This window comes from Cynara cardunculus (genome assembly GCF_001531365.2).
Source record: "Cynara cardunculus var. scolymus isolate 2C chromosome LG 5, CcrdV1, whole genome shotgun sequence".
NCBI classification, from domain to species: Eukaryota; Viridiplantae; Streptophyta; class Magnoliopsida; order Asterales; family Asteraceae; genus Cynara; species Cynara cardunculus.
This window is the reverse complement of record NC_037532.1, coordinates 28874231-28894492: the sequence shown is the minus strand read 5'-3', so window position 1 is coordinate 28894492 and position 20262 is coordinate 28874231. Positions and strand designations below refer to the sequence as shown.

The 20262-nt window shown below is 35.7% G+C and overlaps 1 protein-coding gene across 4 annotated transcripts; it reads left to right on the top strand.

Moving 5' to 3' along the window:
* Positions 1 to 3748: 3748 nt before the first annotated feature.
* On the top strand, positions 3749 to 19827 carry LOC112512249 (serine/threonine-protein kinase STY17-like). Of its 4 annotated transcripts, none has more exons than XM_025118116.1 (16): positions 3749 to 4033; positions 4274 to 4388; positions 7326 to 7426; positions 7658 to 7774; positions 8423 to 8477; positions 10300 to 10410; positions 11318 to 11368; positions 12571 to 12752; positions 12828 to 12935; positions 13770 to 13843; positions 14677 to 14852; positions 15619 to 15714; positions 17930 to 18010; positions 18094 to 18147; positions 18757 to 18891; positions 19502 to 19827. In XM_025118116.1, exons 1-16 carry the CDS (start codon positions 3843 to 3845, stop codon positions 19580 to 19582), a joined length of 1728 nt encoding a protein of 575 aa, XP_024973884.1. In that variant the 5' UTR covers positions 3749 to 3842; the 3' UTR covers positions 19583 to 19827. The 4 variants fall into 4 exon arrangements, with proteins under 4 accessions (XP_024973884.1, XP_024973887.1, XP_024973886.1 ...); XM_025118120.1 differs by having other exon boundaries at positions 3828 to 4033; positions 7311 to 7426; XM_025118118.1 differs by lacking the exon at positions 7658 to 7774 and having other exon boundaries at positions 3771 to 4033.
* Positions 19828 to 20262: the final 435 nt, after the last annotated feature.

The following is a 20262-nucleotide window of genomic DNA, read 5'->3' as shown; positions in this document are numbered from 1 at the left end:
CAGCAAAGCAAGTGAGATTAATTGGCTCACATAGCGGGTTAGATATCCAAGTTAATAAAAAAAATTGATCAAATGTTTTCTTTAAGTTGATTACATCATCCTCATCTTCGAGGTCCAAGAATAAAGAATTTGACATATATTCACTTGATTATCGCTTGTATCATAGCTAGAATCATCACTGCAATCATCGTTGCAATTAGATCCCATTATTTAAACAAAAATAGCAACGACTTCATCACGATTCACAAATGAAAACAAATTCTATCATATTCTAGTAAACAATTCAAAACCTCAACAACATTATTCAACACATAAATTTTTTGTTTAATCATTAAAAATGTCACCATTTTATGTAATTGATACGGCTAATTGCATATGTATACATATTTGCCCAAAATTTACTTAACTAACTGCATCTGCAATTTTGTCAGGATCTGCCCTCAAATCCCACTAGAGAAATTGGTAGAATTTGAGAATTTGTTGATGCAAATAAAAGACCAGTAGACTTCAATCATACTTGAGATATAAGTAATCAAACAAAATTGAACCAACTTGAGTAACAAACCGAAACCTGAGAAATCATGTATCATCAATATTTTACACACATCATAAACTATAATTTGTATGTATTCCTTAATTAACGATCGAATGGGCTATGACTGTAATCAAACTCGGGAAATCAATCTAACCTAAGAAATGAAACAAAACTGAACCAACCTAAGTAATGAACCGAACCTGAAAAATCAAAGCACATGACCTTGACATGTGAGAAATAGAACCACACAGTCGGCCTAGACTAGGAGTGGTAGCGACGACCTGGAATGGTGGCGATGGTAGGCTGGGCTGAGGGAGGTGGCAACAACGACGAAGGATTGGGCTGAGGGAAGCGTGACGACGATCAATGGAGAAGAGGAGTGGGGGAGTGTGAGGGGAGCGTTAATGGGGCATAAGATTCACGATTAGGATGGTTTTTAAGGTTATTCAAATTTGTAGTTTTACCTAATATACAAATTGCAAGTTGCATTTTTAAGTAATAAATAATTATTTAATATATTTAAAAAAGTCTAAAGATTTATTAACATGTTTTGAAATGTCCAAGAATTTAATCGTTCCAAACACTAAAATTGATTGACTTTTTTTTAACTTTTCCCTTATGGAATCGAAAAGCTTGACTATAGAAAATGTTAAACGATGTCGCATTAATAGATATGCATGACGCTTGAATTGCTAGTGTTTTTAATGACCATTGATCAATATGTGTTTATCTTGTTTTCAGTCTTTTTTATTAATATTTGTTTTTCCCGAGTAATAACATTTTATGACAATATCAAATCCTTAATGAACTAACCATAAGGGTGGTGGCTGATTGGTTTGAGCTTGGCTCCAAAGGTCAAAAGTACCAGGAGGTTCCAAGTTCAAATCTAAGAAGAAATAAAAATCCCTTTGTGGTCATGGAGGTTCAAATGTGGTGACTCTGAACTATCTGCAAAGTAGGTGGTCGCCCTGAGATTAGTCGGCTCGCATAATGAGTTAGATATCCAGGTTAATAAAAAAAATAATCCTTAGGGTGTGTTTGGTTTGCAGGAATGTTTCTGAGGAATTTGGATTCCCAGGAGGGATTTGGATTCCATGGGATTTGGATTGAATTGGATTTAAAATTCATTCCAGTGTTTGGTTTGCAGGATTTGGATTGGATTTGAAATCCATTCCAATGTTTGGTTTGTAGGATTTGGATTGAGATTATGATTACATAAATTGATCATGCTTACATCAATCTGAAAATTTACAAACTCTACTAGCCCATAAAATTATGATACAAATAAGTAAATATGCTTAATAAGTGGACCATTACATGGTTTTCTGCTAATTGAACTCTGTATATTTGGTTGTTCATCAAATTAAACATGTAATATAGCATCAGAACCACGCCGATGGAGGAGAAGGTTGAAGAAAAGACATGCATCTGGGAGAAAGCGACGGAGACGACGGTGGGAGAAAGCCACGGCGATGGAGACGACCTCGAGGGAAAGCGACGGAGACGACCTCGGGGGGAAGCGACGGCGACGAAGACGACCTCGGGGGGAAGCGACGGCGACGAAGACGACCGTGGTGGGAAGCGACAGCGACAGAGATGACTGTGGGAGAAAGCGACAGAGGTGAGCGATGAAAATGGAGGAGAAGATGGAGACGGGTAGGTTAGGGCAAAAAGAATCCCACAGGAATGGATTCTAAAATACCATGTCTTTCCAAAGGATTCTTAAATCCATCGTTCATGGGATTTTAAATGAATCCATGGATTTTAAATCCTACCAATCCTACAAACCAAACACAGGATTGAAATGGATTTTAAATCCAAATCCCTCCAATTCCATTCCATTTCTACAAACCAAACGCACCCTTAATGAACTTTAACACTCGGCCAGAATCAACAAGATCCAATAAATTGGGACCGACCAAACTGGGCTATATCCGACTTTTTGCACACCCCTAGTTTTCAGTTAATTAAAACTGGAGGATATTGGATATACAGAGGTGTTGCTGAAAGCACTAGCCTAACTGAAGCAACCGACATTACTTTAACTGAGAAGAACGTACAATACTTCAAAAAGACATTAACAAAAAACAAGTTAATAAATATAAACTAAGAATCTATTTGTTTTTTTACCTCATCAGTTAAAAAACAAATTGAATAATTTAAAAGTCCTATAATCATATACAAAATATAAAAGAATATTAAAGATGAAGATCTTTTTTTTACCTCATTATTGTTGACATTCAATTTTTAATCTCATGTCCACCTATGAATTGTATTTTAGAAGGGTATTGATTCGGTGTATCTCGGTATACTTCATTATTGTTGACATTCAATTAAGATTGATTCAAAGATGAAGATATTTTTACATTTATCACTATAACTCTACCCTCAAATACAAACCTAATAAATCTATACTATATTATAAAATATTTGACAAGAACTCTTAAAAACCATGTTTCATGCATGATTTACTTTTTATTGATGCATATTACTTAAAATTTTAGATTACAAGTAAGTTGTGCATAAGTACAACTTATTAAAGCTTCATGTTTGAATTTGTGTAACTAATTGCGGATAAACATAATCAAATTAAAGATAAACATCTCATTTTAAACATAAAAATCTAAAATACAATTAGGGTAGTCATTGACTTCTAACAAAATACTTAGTTATTATATTTATAAAAAAATATATTATTAAACCAAAAATAAATAAAATTAATTAAATAAATACACAAAAAAAAAGAAATTTTAAATAGTTAGTTTGATACTAATACCATTTTTTTCAATTTTTATGATATTTTCATATTTATATTTTATTCAAAAATAAAAACATTATCGCTTTCTTAAAACTACATAAAACTTATTATAACATTGACTGAGACAAATAAAAAAATAAAACGAAACAATAAAATTAAGATACATCTCACTGCATTATACGAATACTCTTCTAGTATTACAAAGTCATAAAAACGACTTTAAACTGTTTGAGTTTTTTATGCTCTTGAAAAAGATATATAAAAATAAGCAAACATGATATCATGAATTCTAAAGGGGTATAGATAAGAAATAAAGAATTGTGAAGGGGTATATAGATAAGCATTAAAGAAGTCAGGTGGCAGAGGAATCCGAGTCAGCAGGGTGGTGGGCCCTACCAAAACCCAACTCCGCCGTATAGCTAGGTCATACTCTCTCACGTACGGTCCTCACACAGTCGTTCCTTTAGAACCCTTCACCGGAAAAAAAGAAACATCCAACAGATCTCTCACCGCTAAATTCTTACTCAAATAACTCCACTTTGATCGTCGATGGCCATGGAAGACAATGAAAGTTGTGGCAGTCGAGCCGTGGAATCGCCCAAAAAGAGCCGACAACGACGTCAGAAACTCGAGGTTTATAACGATGTTCTCACTCGATTGTACGACATGAATCATGAAGATACCAAACATCCTGATTTCGAAGACCAGTTATGGATTCACTTTAATCGCCTTCCTCCGAGGTAATCTTCATCAATTCAGTGTCCAATTTGATCATAATTTTGTTAGAAATGAGGCCTGAAGTTATTGTTTGAGAGCTATGAAGAGACTAGAGAGGTTTGTAATTGACATAATGTAATATAGGAGGTATTATTGTCCCTACGTGTTTGTTGATACGCTGTTTTACTGCGTACGGAAGGGTATTAATTTTCGTTTATGTGATGTGATTGATTTTTACGATATGTTTTTTTTTGCTGGGACAGATATGCGCTGGATGTGAACGTAGAGAGAGCTGAAGATGTGATCACGCACAAGAGGGTTTTGCAGATGGCCGAAGATCCTGCCAACAGACCTGCATTTGAAGTCCGCTTAGTGCAGGTAAAAATGAACTAAAAAGTTAATATAGGGATTTGTATGGGTTCTATTTGAAAATTAACTTACTAGCAAGTAGCTCACTGCTTAGCACATTGGTTGGCATCACCAAGTAAGTTGTCTTTTTAATGGTTCTTGGCTTTGGGACTTCTCATAAGTTAGTGTCGAAATTTGTTGATTTTTTTTAAGGTTTGTCCTTACGATGCTTAGAGTTTTGAGGATGACATCTCTGTGTAATTAATGTTCTTTCATGAGAGAGGGAGAGGCAGAGGCAGAGGCAGAGGGAGAGGGAGAGGGAGAGGGAGAGGGAGAGGGAGAATCACCTTGATCAGATTGGTTATCTTCTCTTAAACTTCTTCATTATCTTTCCTGGAGACTTGCAATTTCCTTAGGGTTGTAAATTGCAATAGTCCCTTCATGCTTCAATTCCGTTTCACCTTATCTCTTTAATTGAAATTGGATCCAGAGAATGATTTCAAAGGCCTCACTGAAAAAGAAGAGAATGATTTGATTTTTGTGCGTGGTTTTAATGAATATGGTCTCATGTGACGGAAACCAATAGATTACGATAAGTGGTCGGTAAGGATTGAGGAGAAGAAATATGTTGCAATTGGGGCTGCCCTCAACATCACTTGTCAGGATCTCCCTAAAAGTTCAAAGGGATAGGAAAATACTTTAATTTGGAAAAGAGAGGTGAAAATATTCTTATCAAATGTGAAAATATCAGCATTTGAGTCAGTTAACCTTATCATTCATGAATGATATACCTTCATCATGCTACTTTATGTAATCTGAGGAGTTTGACCTTAGCTGTCACTCTTGCTTTTGAGCATGCACAAGCTAACAAGTATGAATGTGCATAATGTACACCATGGGATGAGTGTCGTACATGTCAAGATTGTAATTGCATTTAGGAGTTGCTGAGGGGCATTGTGCAATTGTTTAATAGTTAGAATGTGTGTCATTAAATGATGTAAATAATGGAAAGCACAGGAATAAGACTTCACATTCGTTGCTTTTATGTTAAAGTTGAACATGTTAACTACCTTTTGTATAAATTCCACCGTTGGATTGTGCGTACCATGATAATTACCACAATCTCTTTCTTATTCATCTAGTTTCTTTTCAATTCCTTTCATTTTACCGGAACGTAATCCTTGTAGGTTTATCTTGTTCTTTCATCAAAAGGCGTCAAAGTCAGACAATTCATTAATAGTATATTAACATTTCGATAACATGCCCAGATGTTAATTAAATCACATTCACAAGCCCAGGTGTCTCCTTTTGTTGCCCAGATGTTAAACTCACAAATGAAGTTTACAAAGAAAAAAAGGTAACTAAGAGAGAGAAGGAGGCTACAAGTGTTAGACACTTGTTAGCATCATCAGTTGGGTTCTTTAGCTGAAAATAGGGAGGGGGGGGGGGTAACAGTCACATGCACCATTCCTAGACAGGACACAGTTTAGGTAGCACAAGCAACACCAATTATAAGAACAAAACAAATGTAAAATATAACCAAACTTATAAATCGACACCTCTGCTTTACTTTGATATGTAAACAGTTAATTACATTTTTAAAGTATGGGTGTAAAGAACAAGCCACTACAAGTTGAATATTACGATACTTGCAAATCCATGTATCAAAGTAGAATTTAGGTACATCCGAACTAGAATATGGCTTCCATCTGAAACTAATCTGGTGAGCTAGAAATTAAACTGAAAGGAATTTCAAAGCTGTGCATGCAAACATAAAAGGGGAACACCCCTAGGATTCTGGGACACAAATAGCAAAGATACATGTACTCCTATCGAAGGCCAGCTCCTCATGGATACCCCACTTAGGAAATCTCTTTTCATTATTTCCCCATGCGAACCTTGGTGAACCTCCACTTCTCTGAAAGACCTCCTGTTGGTATAGTTTCTCCTAACGTGTGCATTCGATGATCTAAGTTGGGGACAATTTCTTTTTTTGAAACGGAAAGAAAATATATGGAGACCTTTGATGTGTCCCTAATACCTTCCACCACCCCCATGAAGATACTGACTTAACTGCTTTGAAGTCTCATCTCACCTCTCTGAGTTTCCGATTGTGACATCATGTATGTTTTTTTTATCTCGATGAGAAATTGGCTTAGAATCTGTGTTGGTGATAGAGCACACAAAGAGACAGTAGGATCAGTTCCGAACAGAAAAGGAACAGCGATAGCAAGTATTAACGTGCATATGGTGGCAGATGAGTCAGGAGCAGGGCGATATAGTGTCAGTGGCTCTCAAATGGTAACCGAGATAAAAGTACCCAATTTTCTGCTGATTGATGAACAGCTTAATTTTTTTGCCAAAAGAATTACACTCGATCTACTTTGATAAACTAGTATGCTGTTTCCAGCATTATTAATTCCAATGTGATCAAGGTTCTCTTTTAAACACCAACACATGATTAGTATGTTAAAAACAGGAATGGATGTTCATGACATGACATTCCAAAATAAAAGGCCGGGGAGTCAGTTTTGCATATTCAAGTATATTGGTCAACCAAAGATATATATATATATATATATATATATGCCTGTGGATGGGAGGTCCATATGTTTGTTATACTCTCTTAAGCATGCGGATAGAGGTGGACATAAAACACATTATCATGTGCTTGTGCTTTCTTATTGCTTTAGGGAATAATGTTCTTCTGCACATGTATATATACACGTATGGCAGTCTTTGTGAAACATGAATCTGTACATCCGTAACTTCCATTGTGCTCTATTCTTGGCAATATTCCTCTCCTCGAATTAAGTTGAACAATACGGGTTCATTGATTCTCCCTGGATATGAATATGTTGAAGGAACACATAAGGATTATCTGGGTATTTCTTGAAAATTTATAGGTTGCTTTCTTGATTATCTCTTGATGTTACTTCTGTCTTATGCAAGGAATATCTTATATAGGTCCATCCTACCTCAGATGGGAACACACCTGATTTGGACAACATGGAATTTTCAATGAAAGAAGATGCTCAAAGTCCTTCAACTTACAGCAGCAGAAGCGGGTATTAACATAATAACAATTATGTGTGCTATTTTCTGCTTTATCTTTGCATGCTTAAAATATTTATTTCTGTATCTGTTACTCTTATTACTTGTTGCTTGTCCAAATGCTGTTTGATATATGAAAAGACATGCCCAACTATTTTTATTTGCTAGATTTCCATTTAATTTTTTCCCTAACTTATTGTTCTTCATTGTGCTATTATCTCTCCGATGATTTATATGCTCTTTAGATTGCACCCCCCGTCTTTTGGCTCTGCACCAAATCTTGAAGCGCTTGCACTTAAAGCCAATAAACATCATGACAGTTATGCTGACAATGATGTGACTTCAACTTCAGTATTTTCTAGGTAAATCTGTTTCTAACTTGTTAATGCTGCATCCAGTAGTCAAGAAGCAATAGATCTTGTAATACCTTATTGGTGGATTGCTTAAAATATATTAAAACTATCGTGCTACAAGATGGTGCCATTCACATTTACTAACACAGCCATTAGAACTTAACTGGTGCACCCACATATAAACATCTGTATAATACTGTGTGATAAATTCTACCTTTTTTCTTTTTCTATTTTCATATTTGTCAAAGAAGTTCTTACTTAACATGCTGCCTCGTTGTTCTTTTAATTTTAACTGAACAGCTCTAGAGCCTCATACAATTTGATTTTGGAAATTATGTATGACTGCATAATAATAATATAGTATACTCTTACAAATTGTACATGTGCGGATTTATGCAGTGTTCTGCTAAAAGGTTAACAAGTTACATACATGCACCTCCATATGGCTTTCCAATTAACAAAAAATTGTTTTCACCTTCCTTCTCTTGCTGATATGTCGTCTTTTATTCAAGATGATCCTTCTGATAAAACGATCTAATGAACCGATTTTCCCAATTGAATGTCAGTTTTTTGTACCTATTCTTCTAAGGAGTCTTTCAAGTTGTGATTATAAAATAGCGTCCCACTAAATGTGCTTTCTGAATTGGGATAGTGCAGGCCTATGCATGAGATCACGTTTTCAACGATAGACAGGCCAAAGCTCCTAAGTCAGGTATTAAACAATCCCCTTTTTGTGTTCTCTTGGTGCATAATTAGCTGTTTATTTTGAAGTCTGAAGCTGCATATGCTGGGAGAAAAGGATCTTACAGAACCTCCTTACTTTCTATTATGATAATAATGTGAAAGGGAACATGCTTGCGTATTAGACAATATACAGTTCCTCAAAGCAAACAGACAGATTATTAAACCATTAGAGGCATGTGGTTCCATGCATGTAAGAATTTGGAGATAGTTCTCTCTTTAGCAACTGATTGCTACTAGCAGTGAAGCACTTGTACGGTATATCAACTATGTAAAATAAATCAAAAGAACATTTTACTTGTCTTAGAAAAAAATGTCTATGAAGCGGTGGAGGCTCTCAATGGATGCGGAGAGGTACCAAGTTAAGGAAACTTAAGATTTAGTAATTCTTATGCACTGTTATCATATTTACATGCAAAAAAGGTACTCAAATTTCAAAATTTTGGCATCTTTATCAAATCTGCCCCTGGTCTTACAATAAGGCATGGAGCATTTTATTTGCCGATGGTGGGTTTGTCCCTAGCTCAACAATTCTTTGTTGGTCTTTGATACTCATTCAGACTTGGACATTCGTCTATGTTTTTGGGTTTAGCTTACGTTAGTGAATGTTGAAACTTATGTGGAGGTGAAGGTTAGGAAGGTTTTATCCATTCCATGTAGGTAGAAAAGCAAACAACTGGTGGGTTCATATATGTTATTGCTACTGCTGTTACTAATCAATCCCGCAAACTGCATCAAATCCCTGGGTTTTAACGGCTTGAGACTTGCAATGCAAAGAGGTGTCGTATAAGTCTTTAAGAACAGAATTTTGATCTGCGTGGTTTGCTTCTTTATTTCGTGATAAAGGTTAATATCTACGTTGTGCGTTTTGTGCGTTATGTCCATGACATTAGTGGACCTCTGCTTCTACTCCCTTCTTTTGATTAAGTTGATCGTGTATGATCATCATAATTGTACAGCATAAATCCTGGTTCTAATTAATTCAATAATTTTTCAACGTTTTTAAGGGTTTAGAATTTCAGCAAATGGAATTCGGGGGCTCCTTTCATAAACTTCATGAACCAAGATTTTGCCAAGTTGGACAAATTAGACGGTTGTAACTATACGAGATGGGCTGACAAAATGAAATTCTTGTTGGTGGTTCTTAGTACCCCACTACACTCCACATGCTAAATTACCAAGTGATGGGTCCCAACATATATGAACCCACCATTTCTTTGCTTTTCTTCCAACCTTCACCTCTACGTAAGTTCCCAACAGTAGACCGCCGATGGTTCGATTTGGAGGCCTTGTCCATATGGCCCCTCTTTGACTTGTATGTACGACTCAGTTTTTGCAGTGTTCTGTTTTCACATGTATATATCTAGATATCGTTCTCTATCAAGGTAAACTGTTCCAAGTCTTGTGAAAAAAGACCATCACCATTTTGCCTTGTTTTTCTTTTGCCTTGAGGGAAAGAGTTTCACTATTGTGACAGCTTATTGCAGTTTAGTTATTTATTGTCCATACGGAAGCTGGCAGAAACCCTTTTGGTGTTCCGAAGTTGTGCTTCTCGGGCAATCGCTGAAAACTTGGCTTTATGTTTTATGTTCTGTATGATGAACTTCTTATATGTGCACGAAGGTCATAAATTGAGTGATTTCAGCCTTAATGTTATGATTGTACATCTGAAAGATGAGAAACTAGTTAATTGCAGGATTACTTCTATAGAAAGGCTGGCTCACTTTTCCTAATGTGAGATTTGTATTATTGTGAGAAATTTAGAGTAAGCTACTTATTTATCAATTCTGCAGTTGACTTCCTTGCTTTCCGAGGCTGGATTGAATATTCAAGAAGCACATGCTTTTTCCACTGCTGATGGCTTCTCCTTGGATGTCTTTGTTGTTGATGGATGGCCTCATGAGGTAGGGTCTTAGTTGTCTCTAGATGACTGAATTGAATTCCAATTAGACAAAATATTATTTTCATCGACATTGAATCTTTTCGTCGTCGTGGCATGTATGAGTATTATTTTAAATGGAAAATATGCATGCTAACACTCGTTTTATAAACTGGGTAGATTCAAATTAAAGCGTGTGCAGTAGCAGTAGATAATAAGAACAGACAATAGAACACCCAGGCTGTTATGTCAAGAACAAAGGTGCAGTCCTAGACTATGGTTGAAGTTAACGAGTTGTAATTTCTCATGTATCTCTTCTGTTGAAGGCTCCTCTTTCAGATGCTCTCCATTGCCCCCTTCTCTATTATTTCTGGTCCCATGTTAGAGAGATAGGGGTGGCTTCCAAGCAAATTACAGTTCTTGGTATACAACTCATGTGATTTTGGTCGGTTACGATTCTAATGGTACTAGGTCACATGTTTGGCATACAATTGACAAGCTGTAAGCAGAAGTCATTAGTTTCGGAAAGTATGTAGAAATCTGGGAAAACATTTGTGGACTACATTCATGAGTAGAAAATTATTTTAGAAGCAGTTTTAATCAGCAGTTGTTACTCATAAAATTTGGAACCATTTTCATGTTTGTGCTTTGTGGTTATGCTGATTGATTGAAGTCTTCTTTTGTAATATAATGCTTCATTGCTTTGTTTAACCTCCATGCTCCAGTTTATTAATTAAAAAATTCTCATACAACTTTGTATGTAACCTTCGTAGTAATGGTGTTAAACTTACGTTTGGACTAGCATGTAAATAGAATCAAGGAGGAGGATAAGTAACTCCATTACGTTTGTGTCCTAATTTTATTTCTTATATGATATTGGCTTCCTATGTCATGATCATCAATGTATACTGACTGGTTTTGGCAACTTCTAGGAAACTGCAGAGCTCAGAAATGCAATAGCAAAGGAGATTATGAAGGCTAAGGTAGTTTTTTTTGGGCACTTGGTGTTTTGCAATATTAACCTTGCAACTTCATATGCAGTTTCATCTGTTATTTTTTTTTTCAAGTATATAATATTTATATACAGGAAATACTCACGCACACTTCTTACCTTTGGTGAGGTTTGAACCATCTCCTGGGAGGCTGGGCTCTACCTGTAACCTGGGTTACCGCTGGGCCAAGGACCCTTTGGTTTCATGTGGCATTATTCCTGATGCTATACGAAGCTGGTGTTTGGTTCTTTTGTACTTGATAACAGATAATTACATGTGAAGGTGCTGGGGACTGATAAGTCATTTCTTGTTAGAGTTTGGTTGTTCTTAAGAGAGAGACATACTGAGGGAGTGTGATTTGTTATTTGCCTATAAGATTAAAGTGCATTTAATACCTTGTACGATATAATATTTTATTGGTCCTTTCTTTTCATCAAAATAATTAAGGGTCAGCTCATGGTTCTACTTACTATAGATAAACTAATGTCATAATTACTAAAAGTACCAAGTGCATTAGGTCAGGTGGGCATGGATTGGGGACTGCCTAGATGTTAGGCCCACAGCTCAAGCACATACATTGGGGCCTTAGGCTCCAAGTAAAAGGAAGGTGCACCAAAGCACATGCATTCATGAACCATATCTGAAAGGGAAAAAGTTCTATCTAGAAATTTATATACTGCTTTTCCATATGCTCTGGATATATGGAAATGGAACCTCTGCAAAAATAGCTTTCCTTATGGCATTTTATGACCTAGGGGAAGGTTTGAGATGACACCGGTGGGGAAGAAGCTCATGCAACAAGGGAAGGTTGAGATGATGCCAGTCGGGGAGAAGCTCAAGCAACATGGCCTGAAGATGGTTTGATAATATCTAATGCAGACCTTTGATGCATCATTTAGAATAAGCGACTGGGACCAAGAGGACGACATTTGAAGATATTGGGTAGGCAAAACCTAAGAAGCAACAATTAGAAAATTGAATGAGGGGAATGTAACATCTGAGTCTGCCTTTGATAAGTGTGTGTGGAAGGATGCTATATATTTTCAGGAGTCCCTGGAGGGATTTTGCATCTATAACTTTTGTCAGATTCCCAGTTTAGTGTACCCCAAGTAGTTTGGGATGAAGATTGCTGCAACTTGTTTTGATTTACTGGGACACCTGTGTAAGTGTGATCATTTACAATTTCTCTGCAGGGGGAGCCTTATCTTGAAAAGCACTCATCATCTGCTATAAGCAAACCTGTTCCAATACCAAGCGACTCTGTGTCTTTGAATGATCATGTTAAGATACCTACTGATGGAACTGATGTATGGGAACTCGATGCCAGTATGCTGAAATTTGAAAATAAAGTTGCATCTGGTACTTTTGGTGATCTGTAAGTTTTTGAACTCAAAACCTTCTTTCAGAATCTGCAAAGTCTTCATGGCTCTAATATTTATAATATCCTCAGATATAAAGGCACATATTGTAGTCAGGAAGTGGCTATTAAAGTTCTCAAGCCAGAACGAATTGATTCAGACATGCTAAAAGAATTCTCTCAAGAAGTTTTTATTATGAGGTTTGCATTTATTCTAATTTGGCTTTCTAACTTTCAAGTTTGTGCTTGTGGTGTTTGTTTACCCTCCAGCATTCTTCTACTCCATAACTTGCTATTTTTATATTCTATAAAATGGTGAGAGTATTTGAATTTGTCTTGCTGCAGCTCTCCTTTTGGGCACAAAGTAGTTCGGTACTGATTTTGTTTCTCAGATTTGTGTCATCTTTTAAACATCGTTTTGTTTTCCTTTGAACACATTAATGTCACTTCATTGATGCTGTTACCTGCAGCATACAGTGTTGGCAAACTTCTCCAATAGCTTATGGTTCTAAGCTGTTGATGAATTTGTGTGGCATTATAGCGCTTATCCCACAAGTGCATTTGAACAAGTTTCTGGATATTGCTGCACATTTTTCTGTCTCATGACTGGCAAGTTTAGTCCTGGGAACTGTTGAGTTTTATGACATTGTAGACCCGTCTTTTGTATATATTTGGTCAGAATTTTGATATTTTATTTTATTTACAGCAAAAGTTGTGTTTGTCAGATTGGTTGTCCTTCTGTAGTTCTGCTATGTAGAAACAATTTTGTTTGCTCTCAATTGCCTCCTTCAGTCACTGGAAATCTTGCACAGAATTTCTTCTGTTTTCATGTTGGGTTTGTTGGACACTTGTCTTAGACATGTCATCTAAGAATCAGTCATTTGGTTCTTCTAATTGCAGTACCATTACTAAATCAGTAATATCTTTACCAGTCAAGTAATTGCAAGTTTTTTGAGATGTGTGTTTATTATTCCTTAGCATTTTCTAGTCTTTGACATCTGGTTATGTTTTCCCTTATTTCCCCTCCCTTGGCAGGAAGATTAGACACAAGAATGTTGTCCAATTCATTGGAGCATGTACAGAACCTACGAAACTGTGCATTGTAACTGGTAATGTAATCAATATACAAAAGCTATAGCATTTTATTGGTACTTAGCTGGAGGCTATTTTTGTGATACATCACTCAACTATATTTAATTTTATATATTTGAATTACACTTGGTTTTGTCTCTGTTTCTGTAGAACAATGTGCATTGATAGATATGTTAATCGTTTTACTGAAAATTCAAAGAAATAGCGAGAGGCGTACTCAGAAGGGAGTAGAATCCTGTTCATTCATGTATTTATTTATGGGCATTGTCTTAGGGACTCGAGCACTTGCTTTTTTGCAATACTACAGTGAATTTATATATTTTTCTTTGTAACAGCTCGCCATGCAGAAGCATGGAATTATCTTTTTTGAACACGAGTAATATGTCATTACAGATCATGCATTTAGAAGCTGTGCATAATGCACCATCAGGAGGCAGATTCAGGAATATCTAGAAACCTTAAGATAAGTATACAACAAAATTAGTTGAGCTCCTTACTTATGCTTCTCTTTCTTTCCTCTCCCTTCGGTGGTAGTCAATTGGGGTAATTTTTTAAACCAGTCGAAGTGGCTTCTTTTCCTACATGCGTTTTTGAAGCCTTAGCAACACTGTCTAACGTTGAAGTCTTAAAATCACATATTTTTAATGTTGTATTATGCTCTTCCTACTTTTGCATGATCAAGCTGCCATAAGCAAATAAAGGAAGTCTTATATTAAAAGGCTCGTCCATAATGTAGAATATGTATGCATGTCAAATAGTGTGTTGCCAACAGTGTTCTGAAATATATGGAGATTTGAAGGTTCATACAATGAATAGGTTTTGTAGTGCTGATGTTTCTTTCTCTCATCAGAGTTCATGGCACGTGGAAGCATATATAACTTTCTGCACAAGCAGAATGGTTCTTTTAAGCTTCCTTTGTTACTGAAAATGGCGATTGATATATCCAAGGGCATGAGCTACCTGCACCAAAATAATATTATTCACAGGGACTTGAAAACTGCCAATCTTCTCATGGATGAACACGAAGTAAGGATTACCTAAAATTTCATATTTTCTAATTATTATGCATCATTATATATCATATATGTTCTTTCTGTATGCATTGGTATGCCAGTCTATCGATTTGTTCTTATATATTTTGTGGGTGATGGGCGCGAATCTTATGATATCATACTGAATTTCAGGAACACTAGCACTTCATAGATACTCAAAATTTTATTCCTTTACTATTTTGTTAGATCGTGTTTTGTTTAGGTGACTTCTTATTCTTGTTTATATTTTTTGTGGGTGATGGGTGCGAACCTTGTGATATCATGCAGAATTTCAGGAACACTTCATAGATACTCCTTATTTTATCCCATTACTGGTTATTTAGATTGTGCTTTGTTTAAAGTGATTTGTGCATTTGTGTCGCCCTTAATCGAATTTTATGAGCTCTAGTATATACGGATATGACTTGAGGTCTTATGGGTGGAGGATTTGTGTTGATTGATTTTATTCTTAATTTTTGATGTCATGATGGAAGATTAAAGATGAGTTTCTGTAGTGGATACATCTCATGTTTGCGGTAGTGTGGTTTGTAGATTGTACCTTGTTTGTGGATTGAAAGTTCATCCACATATATAACAAAAATAAATGTATCAGAAACATTTGATTGGCTTCAGTTTCTCTATCATCATTGTGTTTTACTTGCCATTTCACTTGAAATCAAGGGTTTTCTTTTGTGAGGTTCTACGGACAAATTATGTTTGCATATTTCCGTCTCACTTCAAAGTTTAATATTGTTGGACAGGTTGTCAAGGTTGCTGATTTTGGAGTGGCCAGGGTTCAGACTCAGTCTGGAGTAATGACTGCAGAAACTGGAACATACCGTTGGATGGCACCTGAGGTACTACTATGTTTCCATTCCCACTCACTATAGACATATCTTTGAATTTGGATGTTCAATAAGTATATCACTGTGTTTCTTTCGTCTTTTCAGGACCTTTTTATATACCTTTTTGGCATCATATTAGTGGTTAGAGTAAATTACAAAAACCATCTGCAATTGGCCAATTGCTCAATCTCCAGAGATTACCCGGTTCTCATTTTGCACATTTAATTGATTGCCAATTTCAATCCTCCCTGATAACGACTAATTGGTAGCGTTGCATCATTCATGTCCATGGCACATGAAAGAGTTATAGGAGTAAAAATGTCAAAATAAATAAAGACGTAAGATAAAAACAAACCTCTATCCGAACCGCAATTCGTCATCTTCATCTCTCCATCATCATTTAACCTTGAAAAAGCTTGAACCTCTTCCATTGGTTCATTTAGTTAGTCCTAACAAAACTAAATAAAAGAAGAATTAGGGGGTGTTTGGTTAGAGGTATTAAGCAGAAATTAATGGGATTGAAAATAAAAGAAAGTGTTTGGTTTTTTATAATATAATGGGCTCATTCCTCCAAAAGCCCAAATTTTCATTCCAGGTCAAATTGGGGGATGAAAATTCATTCCCATTTTCATTCTCTAGCCTGAACCAAACAGCCCCTCAGTGGCAATGTAGCATAGAAGAACTCATACCAGCCCCAATGAGGCATTGATTCCTTAGCATCACAAGAGCACTTTTACTTTAGGGTGTGTGTAGAGAGAGATAGAGGTAGAGAGATAGAGAGCATACACATACACATACACAAATATGCAGCAGCTCCTTAAATGTCCTCTTCATAAAGTGAACTATGATAAACACCAATTTCTTACCCAGCAATGACATTAGAACAGTTTACAAGAGCACTACAAAAAAGTAGAACTTTTTCCAAGTTCCTACTACTTAGTAGTAATAAATCACAAACAAAGCAAGTATCATTTTTCCCTTTTTTTTTTTTTGTCTCTGTGTGTGTGTGTGTGTTTTNCAGGGAGGAAGAAGTGTGGCTGTTGCCCCTGATCGTAAGCCCTTCATAATCCATATTGAGCATTTTGATTCAAAGGAAATGGGAAGTTTCTTGAAAATGTGTTTGAATTGGTGTCCTGAAATGAAGATTATAATTCCCTTTCAACACCCAACCATCAAACCCTTGTTCTTCCAAAAATGAGAACTAAAAGTTCTATATTATGGATTGCATTTGATTTATCAATGTAGAAGATTTATGTTTTTTTTTTTGTAAATATGGATATAATCGTACATTTTATTTATGAAGTTTTGGAACCTTAAAATAGTTTTAAGATTAATATTTAAAGAAAGAAAATGGATATTGATGATGATAGCAGTACATCGAAATGTGTCTTGTGCAATGCACAGGACTAACTTAACAACAGACGAACAGTTCTGTCAAGGTTGACGAAATTTGACAATAATTTACACTCGGCATAAAATTACATTTGGAGCATTGATTTTGGAGATTGACTTACAGCCCAGGTATGGTTTTTGTAATCTACTCTATTTATTAGTAATAGCCTCACTGGAAACACCTCGGTGAATTCTTGATGTATTTATCTTGTGCCCCCACTCAAGGTTAAGTAAGGTGACTGGCAAACTTATTTCGCCTGCCAAATTCATTTTTTTATTCTCTAGGAAGAATCTTGTTAGCCATTCCAACTGCAACATGTTGTAATCGTGTCAAGTAAACCAAACCAATCAAAAGTGGGTCCGGGGGAGGGGATGCACGCAGACCTGTCCTCTATTCCGAAAGGGGTCCTTTGGTCAAATGACTTCTTAACAAATTTTTTATTTTATAGATCCATAACCTTCTTACAAGTTTGAGGATGTCACTACTTAACAGAAACTGCCACTTCCATACACAAATATGCCTAGAAACATGTCAGGAGGTCATAGACTTAAAAAAAGCACCTTTCAAGAGGTCATTTTGCTATACAACCCACCCCAAAGGGTAGAGTGATTGTTTACGTGAAGATCACTCTGGCTTGTGAACTCTTGAGCCATTCTGACTGCAACAATATTGTAACTGTGACGAGTAATATCGCCATGTGGTGGTGTTCAGTAATTTTCTTATGCTCAGCCATTTGATACTCATAAGAAGCCGTCTATCAGCATCTTTTATCCTTTTATATTTTTTCCTTGCATTGGTGGGCTGGTCCAAGTAACAGTTGTTATGAAATTGAAGGTTATCGAGCACAAACCATATGATCATAAAGCAGATGTTTTCAGTTTTGGGATAGTGCTATGGGAGCTTTTAACGGGCGAAGTGAGTCGCTCTTCAAACAAGCGCGCAAAAATTTCTTATGTTTTTATTTTTTTATTTTTCTTATGTTTTAAATGTTCTTACAGGTTCCTTACTCATACTTAACCCCATTACAAGCAGCGGTTGGCGTTGTACAACAGGTAATCTCCCTTTCCTTATCTGAAATCACATATTGTTGCTCAATATTTAAAGACCATTTAGTAATTACTTTGTCCTCCCAGATATAAATGTCCACATTTATATTTTGGTTTGTCCCAATGTAAGTGTCAATTTTCAGAAATAAGTGCTTACTTTCCAATTCTACTCTTAATTATGAGATGGCGAAGTTCATTGCTCACTATATTATCAAGGGTAAAATTGTCATTTAGTTAATTAAAAAAGTGAAATAATTACACATCCCTAAGACTTTTTCATCGTGGACATTTATTTTGGGAGGGAGGGGAGTGTTGTGGATCGATATCAGTATATTGGGTAAGAAGGTATGGGGTTCGACTACACCGCCCACCTGCCCATGTGATGCTCGATTTACCTCCCCCATGATGACCATGAGGCCAGTATAGTAGGGCCGCTCGAGAGGGTAGTAAACCTTTTTTTTGCAGAACTTATTGATAAAAAGAAACGTTGCTAATTGGAAAGTTACTGAAAATGGAAAAGTAATGTGATTTATGTGAAGTAGAATGAAATAATTAATTTTGGTGGAGATTTGGGAGATTTGTGTTGCAAAGCATAACAAGCGATGGGTGTACCAGGGTTTACGACCTACAATCCCTAAGCAGACTCATCCAAAGCTCACCGAGTTGCTCGATAGCTGCTGGCAACAAAACCCGGCATCAAGACCCGATTTCACCCAAATTCTGGACAAACTAAAGCAATTAGCAAAAGAGGTCTGCCCTTGTTCTAGCCTTTCCGTTATTTTATGCTGATTTGCACTCAAAAAGTAGATTATGATGTCCTTACGAGGCTTTATCTCGTAAAGGAGGTGATCATCTTTACAGAATGGGCGTTAGAGCATCTCTAATAGATTAGAATAAAAAATCAAAATCTAAAAAAAAATGAAAAATCAACTCTATCACTTTATCTGTTTTGGAGATTACAATATTAATTATATTATTAAATTATTCAATATATCAAATTAAATATTACTTTTCTCCCCTTTAAACATTTAATTTTAAGGATTCTTATTGATGGAAATAATAAACGTTCATTTTTTTCCTCTTAATCAATCATTTTTTGGGACTTGTCCAAATTTGGAGAATTTAACTCTCTCCTACTTTCTTTATAATTTTTTTAAATATATATTTTAAGAAACTTTAGAAATATATATAATATATAAAATATATTTTGATGATATAATCAATTTCTATAAACTTTTTAGAATTTTCGTTCAACATTTTAGAGAATCGATGCTCTATTACTTGTGGCTGGTCTTACACTTTTTGTAAAAATAAAAATAAAAAATGAAGAATTATAATGTAATGATGTGAATAATAATAGGTTGGAAACGGGGGAGAAGGGCAAAAGGAGAAATCGATGGGTGGATTTTTCGCTGGTTTTAAAAAAGGGCATCATCACTGAGGCAGGCAGCAGCCAACAGTTGGTTCTTCCTTTGTAATTTGTGTAATCATCATGATGATGTTTTTCATGCACAAACTCCTCTGCTCATATTATACTGTAGAGTGTTGTTTTTATTCTAAACCCCATCTTCTTATGTTTTCATTATTATATGATTCCCATGTATTTTTATTACCCTGGGTTTGTTACTCATTCAAACTTTACGGTAGAATATTGTAAAAGTACATAAAATACAACTTTTATGGCTAACATACTGTGAAGGTCAACATATTTTACAATGTTTGATTGTGAATGCTTACTATTAATATGGTCTCCCTCATTTACCGGGTAAGACTTTCGGTCATTGCCTTATTCTTATCGGGTAAAATTCTTTGTCCTTGCCATACTCATCCGGTAGGGTACATGACTTTTTTAGTCACACATTGCATCTGATGGGATTTAACGTTCAAAGCCCTAGATGCATACTCTTTTATCTACATTTATAGATTTACCCCCATACGTGTATATACTGCACTTCGTACTTCTTCTAAAATCTTGTACAATATCGAGAGTATATTGTACTACTTGATAGATCCCTTTGTCTGTGGTTTTCTTTCGTTTCGAGGTTTCCAAGTAAATCTCCGTGTCTCCCTACTATTTACTGTTTTATGCTTATTTTATTGATTGCGTTAATGTATCTTTAT

Coding starts and splice junctions, on each gene's coding strand:
- LOC112512249 (XM_025118116.1), top strand. CDS start 3,843: ATGGCCATGGAAGACAATGAAAGTTGTGGCAGTCGAGCCGTGGAATCG. Junction 12,753..12,827: donor TCTGGTACTTTTGGTGATCT/GTAAGTTTTTGA, acceptor TAATATCCTCAG/ATATAAAGGCACATATTGTA. Junction 12,936..13,769: donor CAAGAAGTTTTTATTATGAG/GTTTGCATTTAT, acceptor CTCCCTTGGCAG/GAAGATTAGACACAAGAATG.